Source organism: Myxine glutinosa, chromosome 2, assembly GCF_964187855.1.
Source record: "Myxine glutinosa chromosome 2, kmMyxGlut1.1, whole genome shotgun sequence".
In the NCBI taxonomy this organism is placed as follows: domain Eukaryota; kingdom Metazoa; phylum Chordata; class Myxini; order Myxiniformes; family Myxinidae; genus Myxine; species Myxine glutinosa.
The window spans coordinates 232,086-245,375 of NC_136262.1; the positions used below are offsets into that span (position 1 = coordinate 232,086).

At 45.1% G+C, this 13,290-nt stretch overlaps 1 protein-coding gene across 5 annotated transcripts in view; it reads right to left on the bottom strand.

The window, feature by feature from the left end:
* The window catches only part of LOC137422108 (palmitoyltransferase ZDHHC3), a 203,976-nt gene extending 192,802 nt beyond the window's left edge, over positions 1-11,174 (bottom strand). Inside the window, exons 1-2 of one of the 5 annotated variants that reach the window (XM_078772891.1) lie at positions 10,954-11,174; positions 1,247-1,589 (exon numbers count right to left, since the gene is read on the bottom strand). In XM_078772891.1, coding sequence (XP_078629017.1) covers positions 1,247-1,589; positions 10,954-10,991 — 381 coding nt within the window. In that variant the 5' untranslated portion in view covers positions 10,992-11,174. Of the gene's footprint in view, positions 1-1,246; positions 1,590-10,948 lie in introns of all 5 variants that reach the window. The other 4 variants (XM_078772893.1, XM_078772892.1, XM_078772894.1 and 1 more) reach the window with 4 other exon arrangements.
* Between the last annotated feature and the right edge of the window lie 2,116 nt (positions 11,175-13,290).

Below are 13,290 nucleotides of genomic sequence, written 5' to 3' on the forward strand. Positions count from 1 at the left end.
TTCCATATATCTTTTCCATCTTCCTTTAATTCCATCTGGGTCGACAACGATTTGGCCCACTTCATCCTTCAAGCAGCTCACCCCCATCACATCACACCTCTCTTTCGCTATCTGCTTTGCAATCCTGAATACTGCTTTCTGACCCTCTTCCGAATCCAAGCGTTCTCCGAACATTTTCCTACATGCCTCCTGCGCCTTTGCTACCTCTTTCTTTGCAGCCTTCCTGGCTGCCTTATAACTTTCATGCTCTGCTGTTTCTGCTCCCGTACCCTTCGCCTTCTGCCACTCCTTGAACTTCTTCCTCTTCTCGTCAATCCTCTTTCCAACTTCATCATCCCACCACCATGTTTCCGAGTGCCTCGGTGGTCCTTTTGTCCATCCACATACCTCACCAACGGCTCCCAACAGACTAGCTTTCATTGACATCCAACCACTTTCAAGCTCAACCACATCATCCTCGACCCTACTCAGCCTCTCTTTTAATGCCTCCCTTACTGTCACCTCTTTCAACCTCCACACCTTCATTCTCGGTTGGTACTTCACCCGCCGAGCTCTCCTCGCACCTTTCACCCTTACGTCGCAGACAACCAAGTAGTGCTGTGAAACAGCCTCCTCCCCCGGGATCACCTTTGTGTCTCGGAGGTGCCCCCTATCTCGCCTACGCACCATCAGGTAGTCAACGGTTGTCGTCGACCCACCTGACGTGTATGTCACAAGCTTATTATCCTCTTTCTGGAACTGAGTATTACAAATCAACAAATCAGCTCCATCAGCAAACTCCAAAATCCTTTCACCTTCTCCATTTCTCACACCATATCCGTAACCCCCATGAACTCCGTCAAAACCATCCATACTCCTTCCCACATGTCCATTTAGGTCTCCTCCTACCACAACAACTTCCTCATCTTTCACGTTTTCCATCAGCTTCTCTATCGCACACCAGAACTTGTCCTTCTCTTCATCGCTCCGACCAACCTGCGGAGCATATCCCGAGATGACGTTCACCAAGAGCTTTCCAATCATCATTTTCACCATCATCAACCTATCACTCACTCTAGTCACACTCACCACACTGTCTACAAACTCCTCAGAAAACAGGACACCAACACCATTCCCCTCATCGATTCAACACCGACGAAGTACAAAGACGATGTTAATTGGATGTTAACAGAATTACTAGATTCTCAAAGCTACCAACAATACAATTACTGTACCAATATTGTTTTAAAGATATTGACATACTCACTGGGTCAGTGAGCATGGTTCTGAGATGGGATGAGATGGCAAGAAATACCAGACTGTTGAAAAGGATGCCATTGGTGAGGCCATACCACAGGCTAGAGGGCAGAAGTAACACGAAGAGGACTACAAACTCAGCATAAAGCATGAGCATCCAGGTGATCGTGGCACACGTGAGGCCACAGCAATCAACAATAAACCATGGCACAGTTGAATGTCTGCCAGCAGGTGGTGGCAAGCAGTGCTCTGGATGGACATACTCAGCGGAGCGCTTAAAACTGCGGGAGCGCAGCGCACACCATTGTCCTCGCATGGTGCAAAGTACATGACTGGCTGCACACTGCCAAGTACTTGACACATGGATGAGGGGAGGGAGAGAGAAGAATAAAGTTTCAGAGATCATCGGATTAAATATTTAATGACACCGATATTAATAAAAGTAAAGGATTATAGTCACAGTTTAACAATCTCGCTAAATGTGACCAAATCTCGAAATATCAAAAAATAAAACAATAAATATGTCGTGCATAGCACGATACTTGCAAAATCCCTAAAATAAGTTTTTGGCCTGTGTTGACCTCAAAAATAATTGGTGGTTGAATTTAGTGTCCAGATATGCAAATCCTTATAAAATTTCAAGTTAATCGGATGAAAAGAGGATTTTATGAATTTGGCAAAGTTAGTGACCTTTGGCCTATGTTGACCTATTGACCTTTTGACAACAAAAATAATAGGCCAACTGCTTACAATAAGCCAATTGCTTATGGCTAACCCTACCATTTGGTGAAGTTTCGTGAAGATCGGTTGAAAATTGTGACCTGAGGCGACTGATATACAGACAGACAGAGACAGACAGACAGACAGACAAAATAACGCACAAGACCAACCAATATACTTGGAAAAATCTTAGATTTTCGCAAGTAAATAAAATCAGGAATATACACATAAATGAGAAACGGAACTCGGTAGAACTCAAACCTCTGCCAGGCCAAACAGATTACGTTTTGTATCCCACTGAAAGTCCGGATCTGGATCCAGACATGAACAACAACAAAAAAAATCTGCTTGTTCTCGTCACCCAACCAACTCATCCACCTAGTTTGGTCAGAACTCTTCCACAACTTTTTTTTAAATCGGACTTCGTAACCCACAATTTCCAAATGAAAAACAAATTCTACATATTTCAGAAAATTCATTTTAAAAGACCAAAAAATAAACCAAAAACCCAAAAGACAAAAAAGACCCAAAAGACCACAAAGACCCAAATATCTCAAAGTCACAAAATACCCCAAACACCCTTAAATACCACAAATACCCCAAAGACGCTTAAAGACCCCAAAGACCCAAAATACTCCGAAGACCCCAAAATGCCCAAAATACCCCGAAGACCCAAAACACCCTGAAGATCTTTAAAGACCCAAAAGACCATGAAGACCCAAAAGACCATGAAGACCCAAAATACCCAAAAGACCCCAAAGATCATTAAACACCCAAAAGACCACGAAGACCCAAAAAGACTCAAAAGGCCACCTAAAAAAAAAACTAAAAAAAAACCCTGAAAGAACCAAAACACCCAGAAGACCCAAAAGTCCCACAATACCCTTTAGACCCATAAGACCCACAAAACACATTCGACCCCAATATCCTGAAGACCTCCAAGACTATTAAGACCACTTTTACCTTTAAGACCCTTTCAATACTTGAGACACTTTTTAGATCCCTATACCCTTCCAACCTTTTATACCCTTTAAACCTTGACATCACTTCAGGCCCTTTTGACCCCTTAGACCTTAACACCCTTCAGACAGATTAGAGAGCTTGGACCCTTGACCATTTCGAGCTTTACACCACTTGGACCTCTTTTTTATTACAAATAAATAATATCACCGATATTACAAAGAAGAGATCTTCTTTGTATGGCGTGCTGATGATGAGGGGAGTGTCGTTGAAGCTGAAGGGAAAGGTGTATGCTGCATGTGTGAGAAGTGTTATTATTTATGGGAGCGAGACATGGATAATGAACGTAGAGCAGCAACGAAGGTTGGAAAGGGTGGAAATGCGAATGGTTCGACGGATGTGCGGAGTATCGTTGAGAGAGAGGAAGACAAATGATGAATTGCGAAAGATGATGGGAATCGAGCCTGTGATTGATGCTGTGAAGAGGAACAGGTTGAGATGGTTTGGTCATGTGTTGAGGAAGGATGAAAGTGACTGGTTGAGAAGAGTGATGGAAATGAATGTAGAAGGAAGTAGAAGACGGGGAAGACCGAGAAAGACTTGGCTAAAGATGGTGGAAGAAGAAATGCGGGCAAGGGGGTTAACAAGGAGAGATGCAGAAAATAGGGCAAAATGGAGAAGATTGTCATGGGGACCGCAAGGCTAACCCCCGCTCTAGCAGGGAAAATGGCCTTTTAAAATGCATGTTGTTGTTGTTGTTGTTGTATTACAAAGAAGAGACGTGTCATGCAGAACACGATATTCTAAAATCCACCCCTCCCCAAAATATAACGTTGCCATGGATACATCAATTGTCCATACCAAGTTAATACGATGAAAATGAAAAATTGTTCACACAAAAAATGATGATTTTAGAAGTTTAACCTTGTGTTGACCTTTGATCTTTTGACCTTAAAAATAGTTGGTTTCCCAATAATTGTCCAATCAGTATGAATATTTTTTTCTCGGCAATTGTTGGCCCAATTGACACAAAACTTCCACCATATGAGCTCCTCCGGTAGAATTTTGAAAAGATAATTATGATGTCATTGGTCACGTGGAACAAGCGCCATCTTGGAAAATGGAAAAACATTGCACCTCTATATCTCCGAAACCGCTCCGTGGAAAAACATTAAACATGGTGCGTTGTCAAGTACTCCCCATGGGGAATAAGATATATGTTAATGATGATGTCATCGGTACCTTAATTATGACCTTAATTATGACGTCATAATTCAACAAGTACAGTGCTTCCCTTCTGGTTCCTCTGGCGAGGAAGCGTCCTTCGAGCTCTCTACATGATCAAAGTGAAGTATTTTCCCAATCGTGTCTTAGTCAAATTTCTACAGGTTATTTTACTGTGTATGTGTCACTGTGCATTTCCAGTTCGTCTTGGTTTGTAATTCGTGCAAACTTACGTGTAATTAGTCGTTTTTTGTTCGCACCGCATGCGAAGCCTGTCCCTCGAGGTTTCCCTCGCCCCATCGGTATTTTGTAAACTTAAGTTCTTTCCTTTGCTGTATTGCTTTTTTCTTTGATTTTCTTTTCCCCCCTACCTCCCCAGAAAACCTTACCCTTTGTTTAAAGTTTTAAATGCAAAATAAATAAATAAGTAAAAAATTATTTCCTTCTCTCCTCACATATCATCAGTCCCCTACTCCACCAACGACCACGTGCGTGTTGTCTCGCCCCGCTCCCGTTATCTCCTTTTTATTCTACCTCTCCATCCGATACTCACCTTTCCAATTCTAGTTTCCACCATACTTATTCAACCCTTTCTCCTTCTTTCTCAGATCCATACCCTCACTTCAGGGAATTTTCCCAGATTGTTTTTTACGGTTTTGTTTAAATATTATTTAAATGTAATGTACATTGTCCATAAAACAATGTACAATGTGTGCTGAGTGGGTTCATCAAAAATGTCGTGGTCTGAGAGGGTCATTAACCAGTGTGGCAGCTGCATTAAATGTAAGGTGTGCACAGAGGGAGCTGCAGATGGAGGAAATGTTGAGTTGGATCTTGGAGACGGCGTGAAGCTGGAAGGTGTGAAAACATTTTGCTACCTCGGAGACATGCTGAATGGAGAAGGTGGATCAGACTCGGCAACGGTTGCTAGAGTGAGTTGTGCATGGAAGAAGTTTCGGGAACTGAGTGGCATGCTGATGAGGAGGGGAGTGTCGTTGAAGCTAAAGGGAAAGGTGTATGCTGCATGTGTGAGAAGTGTTATGATTTATGGCAGCGAGACATGGGTAATGAACGTAGAGCAGCAACGAAGGCTGGAAAGGGTGGAAATGCGAATGGTTCAGTGGATGTGTGGAGTATCGTTGAGAGAGAGGAAGACAAATGATGAATTGCGAAAGATGATGGGAATAGAGCCTGTGATGGATGCTGTGAAGAGGAACAGGTTGAGATGGTTTGGTCATGTGTTATGGAAGGATGAAAGTGACTGGTTGAGAAGAGTAATGGAAATGAATGTAGAAGGAAGTAGAGGACGGGGAAAACCGACAAAGACTTGGCTAAAGATGGTGGAAGAAGAAATGCGGGCAAGGGGGTTAACAAGGAGAGATGCAGAAAATTGGGCAAAACGGAGAAGATTGTCATGGGGACCGCAAGGCTAACCCCCGCTCTAGCAGGGAAAATGGCCTTAAAATGCATGTTGTGTTGTTTGTTGTTGTTGTTTAAATATTATTTAAATATGTTAGAACTTTCCCCTGCAGTGTTTTAATTAGTGGTTTATTACAACATGCTGTTCTTCTTCATCTTTAAAAGGCTTTCTTCAATTTCCTCATCAAATCATTCCATTTCAAAAAAAAATAATCAATCTCTTACAATTCTTCCTTTCTACATTCTCTAGACTCACCTTCATTCCACCCCTCCTCTGACGTTTTCAAAAGGATCTCCGACTTGAAAATCACAATAAACCCAGTTTGTAATGAATGTTAGTTTTTCATAAATCATCCAACACCATCTAAACTCCCTCCTCACCCCTCCCTTTGAAATCTTCCCCTCACCCCTCCCTTTCAAAACTCTCCCATTACCCCTCCATTCCTAACTTCCCCCTCACACTTCTCACCTCTCCCCCTAAACCACCCACTAACCCTCTCCTCCTAAACTCCCCCCTCACCTCTCTCCTCCAAATCTCCCCCCTCGCCCCTCACTCCTCCCCTTCAAAACTCCCACCTCACCCCTCCCCTTCAAATCTCTCCCCCTACCATCTTTCTCCAATTCTCCCCCCTCCCCCGTCCTCCTCAAAGGTGCCTCCTCCCCACTTCCTCTCCCTTCCATCTCAGACCTCCACCTCCTCCATGCTACAATTACGCTCTGCCCCCCTCAAACAACGCCTCACTGTGCCTCATCCCATCCCCGTCAAACCTTTTGTCCTCCTCATCATTCCCTCTCTCGTAGCTCTGCTGCAATCTCTGACACACTATCAGCAGCTCTCCCTACCTCCTCCTCTTCCACATCTTACCCTACCCCTCCCCCCTGTTCTGTATCCGATGCTCCCCCTCCCTCTTCTTCAACGGTATGGACCTCAAACATCTGGGCCCTTCGCTCAAACTAGATTGATCTCTTCATACAGGTTGCTTCTGACAAACCAGACTTCATCTGCTTCACAGAAACTTTCGTCCTTCATGTCTCCGATTCCTTAATATCTCTCCCTGGTTACTCCCTCCTCCGGTATGATAGACCTGAGCCTCGTCCTGGAGGTGGGGTTGCTAATCTTTATCAAAAACTTTCTTCCTCACCCTCCCTGCACTACCCTCTCTCCACCCCACCCCCAGGAGTACCTCTGGCTACGGCTTCCTCTCCGCTCCAATCTTTTGTTCATATGTGTGTTGTACCCTCCTCCAAACAGTGATGACTCCATTTACATCTCGCTGTCCAACCTGTGAGCAACCTGTGAGCACCTATCTTCGATCTATCTATTGTACCAACTTCTATATACTCATCGCAACTCTCTCTCTTACTCATTTGTGGCGACGTCAATTGTCAACATGCCAGCTGGCTGGGATTGGGTACCTCTCACACCAGCCACAGCATCTCAGCAAAGGACTCCTGCGACTCATTAAGGCAGACACAATCTGTCAATTTCCCCACCCACATCGCAGTCAACGGAGTATCTTCTCTTCTCGACTTGGTTGTGACAAACTTCCCTGCAAATATTTGCTGTCCTTCTTCTTCTCCAATTGGTTCATCTGATCATTTCCTTGTTGAAGTGGACATCTCTCTGGCCATTCTCAGAGAGCTTCGTCAGCGTTGACGAGTCTGGCATTTCACTCAGGCCGACTGGCACGGTCTTCAAGCAGCCATCAATCATCTGGACTGGTCTCCCACATCTACTGCCTCTGACATCAATTCATCCTGGGAATTCTTCCAAAGTAAACTGCTCTCACCCTCATGCACAGATTTATCCCATCTCGTCTTCAGTTGTCATACCCTTCCTCCTGTCCATGGTACACCAAATATTGTGGTGATTCACGATGGGAGGTATAAGTAATTTAGACCTTCGGCTCTGAGTGAATCCAATAGTGTGACACAATTAACCTTTTAAAAGTCCATGAAATAATTTAAATTGATAAAATAACTTTGACATTAACGTCAATGGGAATAGATACTCTTGCTTGCATTTCCCGCCACTGAGTATAGATAGCCTACTTTTCCAAGTTAACATACAAATCAGAGATTCAAAGATAAACACAACCGTACAATGACAGATAATCACAGAAAATCACAAAAACACGACCATACAGGGGCAATCACAGAAACACGACCGCACAGGGACAATCACAGAAACACGACCGCACAGGGACAATCACAGAAACACGACCGCACAGGGACGACCGCACAGGGACAATCACAGAAACACAACCACACAGGGGCAATCACAGAAACACGACCGCACAGGGACACTCGCAGAAACACGACCTCACAGGGACAATCACAGAAACACAACCGCACAGGGGCAATAACAGAAACACGACCACACAGGGGCAATCACAGAAACAAGACCATACAGGCGCAATCACAGAAACACAACCGTACAGGGACAATCACAGAAACACGGCCACACAGGCGCAATCACAGAAACACGACCGTACAGGGACAATCACAGAAAAACGACCGCAAAGGGGCAATCACAGAAACACGACCGCACAGGGAGAATCACAGAAACACGACCACACAGGGACAATCACAGAAACACCACCACACAGGGGCAATCACAGAAACACCACCACACAGGGGCAATCACAGAAACACCACCACACAGGGGCAATCACAGAAACATGACCGCACAGGGACAATCACAGAAACACGGCCACACAGGGGCAATCACAGAAATATGAACATATAGGCGCAATCACAGAAACAAGACCGTACAGGGACAATCACAGAAACACGACCGCAAAGGGGCAATCACAGAAACACGACCGCACAGGGACAATCACAGTTCAACACAATGATACAGGGACAATTATTTAAACACGACCATACACAGTGTGCCATACAATGAGCAATGTACGCGGAGACAGAGAACCACACAATCAAAAATGCACGCGGAGACTAAGAATCTCACAATCAGTACTGTACAGGGAGACGGAGAATCTCACAATCAGTACTGTACAGGGAGACGGAGAATCTCACAATCAGTACTGTACAGGAAGACGGAGAATCACACAATCAGAACTGTATACGGAGACAGGGAATCACACAATCAGTACTGTACAGGGAGACGGAGAATCACACAATCAGTACTGTACAGGGAGACGGAGAATCACACAATCAGTACTGTACAGAGGGACGGAGAATCACACAATCAGTACTGTATACGGAGACAGGGAATCACACAATCAGAACTGTATACGGAGACAGGGAATCACACAATCGGAACTGTATGCGGAGACGAAGAATCACACAATCAGAACTGTAAACGGAGACAAAGAATCACAAAATCAGAACTGTATGCGGAGACAGGGAATCACACAATCAGAACTGTATACGGAGACAAAGAATCACACAATCAGAACTGTAAACGGAGACAAAGAATCACAAAATCAGAACTGTATGCGGAGACAGGGAATCACACAATCAGAACTGTACGCGGAGACGAAGAATCACACAATCAGAACTGTATACGGAGACAGGGAATCACACAATCAGAACTGTACACGGAGGCAGGGAATCACACCATCAGTACTGTACACAGGCATGGAAAACAACAAGCACTGCAGCACAGAGAGATGAAGAATCACACAATCAGTACTGTACACGGAGACGGATAATCACACAACCAATCGTGTAAATGGAGACGGAGAATCACACAATCAGTACTGTACAGAGAGATGGATAATCACACAATCAGTACTATACACGGAGACAGAAGACCACACAATCAGTACTGCACACACAGATGGAGAACTACACAATCAATACTGTACACGGAGATGAAGAATCACATAATCAGTACTGTACATGAAGATTGAGAATCACACAATCAGTACTGTACACGGAGACAGAATAACACAATCAGTACTGCACACAGAGATGGAAAATAAGCACGACAGCACACAGAGATGGAGAACGACACAATCAGTACTGTACATCGACATGGAGAACTACACAATCAGTAGTGTACACGGAGACGGAGAATCAAACAATCAATACTGTACAGAGGGACGGAGAATCACACAATCAGTACTGTACAGAGGGACGGAGAATCACACAATCAGTACTGTATAGAGAGACGGAGAATCACACAATCAGTACTGTACAGAGGGACGGAGAATCACACAATCAGTACTGTACAGAGGGACGGAGAATCACACAATCAGTACTGTACAGAGGGACGGAGAATCACACAATCAATACTGTACAGAGGGACGGAGAATCACACAATCAATACTGTACAGAGGGACGGAGAATCACACAATCAGTACTGTACAGAGAGACGGAGAATCACACAATCAGTACTGTACAGAGGGACGGAGAATCACACAATCAATACTGTACAGAGGGACGGAGAATCACACAATCAATACTGTACAGAGGGACGGAGAATCACACAATCAGTACTGTACAGGGAGACGGAGAATCACACAATCAGTACTGTACAGAGAGACGGAGAATCACACAATCAGTACTGTACAGAGAGACGGAGAATCACACAATCAGTACTGTACAGGGAGACGGAGAATCACACAATCAGTACTGTACAGAGAGACGGAGAATCACACAATCAGTACTGTACAGAGGGACGGAGAATCACACAATCAGTACTGTATAGAGAGACGGAGAATCACACAATCAGTACTGTACAGAGGGACGGAGAATCACACAATCAGTACTGTACAGAGGGACGGAGAATCACACAATCAGTACTGTACAGAGAGACGGAGAATCACACAATCAGTACTGTACAGAGAGACGGAGAATCACACAATCAGTACTGTACAGAGAGACGGAGAATCACACAATCAGTACTGTACAGAGGGACGGAGAATCACACAATCAGTACTGTACAGAGACGGAGAATCACACAATCAGTACTGTACAGAGGGACGGAGAATCACACAATCAGTACTGTACAGAGAGACGGAGAATCACACAATCAGTACTGTACAGGGAGACGGAGAATCACACAATCAGTACTGTACAGAGAGACGGAGAATCACACAATCAGTACTGTACAGAGAGACGGAGAATCACGCAATCAGTACTGTACAGAGAGACGGAGAATCACACAATCAGTACTGTACAGAGAGACGGAGAATCACACAATCAGTACTGTACAGGGAGACGGAGAATCACACAATCAGTACTGTACAGAGAGACGGAGAATCACACAATCAGTACTGTACAGGGAGACGGAGAATCGCACAATCAGTACTGTACAGAGAGACGGAGAATCACACAATCAGTACTGTACAGAGAGACGGAGAATCACACAATCAGTACTGTACAGGGAGACGGAGAATCACACAATCACGAGGCCTACTGTACAGGGAAGCTTGCACTTGCTGTCGGTGACGAGGAAACATTCACTCCAGAAGAAACTTCGGAACAGCCGAGACTTGTTGTTGTTGTAGTTGTTGATTATGACGAATATTCACCAAAGACAAAGACAAAGACAAAGCCTTTCATGGATAACTGAGTTCCGCACATCATGCAAAAGCTTTTTTAAGAGACAAAAATAAATCGACACTTTGGTGAATGCGGAAATCATTGTGGACACGTGACACGACCATCAATTCCCTTTCACGTGAATGAACATCATGTCCTCCGTGCCCGTTCTCTCCCCAACATCGTTTGTTCAAATGATCATTCGCTGGTTAAAGTGGCTTGATCCAATTAAAGTGTCCAATGGTTTGATCTCTGATCATCAATTTGGATTCAGACCAGGTCATTCTACTCTGGACATGCTGCTTCTGCTGTCTCAACAATGGATGGAGGTCCTCAATGCCAAACAGGAAATTAGAGCTGTCTCCCTTGACATATCACGTGCCTTCGATACGGTCTGGCACCCAGCTCTGCTCACCAAACTCTCCTATGGTATCCATGGAAATCTCCACGCATTGCTTGCGGACTTCCTCACCAGTCACAGTCAACGTGTGGCCCTGAATGGGTTTCTCTCATCTCCTCTTCCTGTTCAGGCTGGAGTTCCCCAAGGCAGTGTTCTGGGCCCTGTGCTTTTTCTGGTCTTCAACAATGATCTCTCTGACTCTCTGGAAAATCCTCTCTATCTCTTTGCTGATGACTCCACTCTCTGTCGCTCCATTCGTCATCCCTCAGATCGGCAGTCTGCAGCCTCCTCACTCTCTGCAGACCTGGACAAAATCACAGACTGGGCAAACAAGTGGAACATGTCTTTCAATCCTGACAAATCTCACACTCTTACGATGTCTCTCCGAAAAGACCGACTGGAAAACCCTCCCATCTACTTTCTCAACAATCGTCTTCAAGAAGTTCTGTCACTCAAGCTTTTGGGTCTCACTATCTGCCATGATCTTTCCTGGGAAAACCGCATTTCAAATCTGGCCTCCAAAGCCAGTCGCCGACTGGACATCCTCCGTCGTGCGAAGTCCTTCCTTGGCAAACCTGAGCTCCTCACCACATACAAGGCTTTCATCCACAGCTCAATGGAGTACTGCTCTCCCCTCTGGGCTGATGCTCCTGCCTCACACCTAGCTCGTCTTCACGCTGTTGAAATCAAAGCATTCAGAATCATTGGAATCTCCCGCGATGACGCTATCTCCGAGGGCCTCTCACTCACTCACCGCAGGCAGGTTGGTGGTCTTTCAGTCTTCTACCGACTCCTCTCCGGCCTTGCTCCTCCAGCTCTCTCTGGGCTCTGTCCCCCAAATATTCCTGCAGGTCGCACAAGATCTGTCTGCAACCCTCTTATGGTTAAACTGCCGAAATCTTGACTCTCTGCTCACCTTCACTCTTTCATTCCCCTTTTCTCCCGCCTCTGGATCAAACTCCCTCACTCCCTTCAATCCCACTCCTCCTTCCAGGTCTTTAAACAGCTGTTCACCACCATCTGTTATCTTCCCCCATCGAAAACCTTGATATTTTCTACCCCCGTTAAAACACCCCAAATCCGGCTCTTTCAATCCCCAACTTCTTTCCTGAAATTCCTCCTCTCCCAGCCCTCCCCCTTCCACAGATCTACCGATGTCCTTGTTCTCTACTGTTGTTGTGCTTGTGTGCTTCCCTCTCTCTGCCCCACTTGTCTCCCGCTCCCTTCGTTGTATGTTTTATGTGTCTGTGCATGTTTTCATGTTCAATGTGTTAGCCCTTACATGAATGAGCCTCGTTTTTGTACACAATTTTTTTTTATTTTAAAGTGGACATCTCTGGCCATTCTCAGAGACCCTCCTCAGCACCAGCGAGTGTGGCATTTCACTCAGGCTGACTGGCATGGTCTTCAATCATCTGTCAAACTTCTAGACCTGTCATACATGACCCCATCATCGGTGTGCTCGTAAATGACTGTCATACATGACCTCATCATCGGTGTGCTCGTAGATGACTGTCATACATGACCCCATCATCGGTGTGCTCGTAAATGACTGTCATACATGACCCCATCATCGGTGTGCTCGTAAATGACTGTCATACATGACCCCATCATCGGTGTGCTCGTAAATGACTGTCATACATGACCCCATCATCGGTGTGCTCGTAAATGACTGTCATACATGACCCCATCATCGGTGTGCTCGTAAATGACTGTCATACATGACCCCATCATCGGTGTGCTCGTAAATGACTGTCATACATGACCCCATCATCGGTGTGCTCGTAAATGACTGTCATACATGACCCCATCATCGG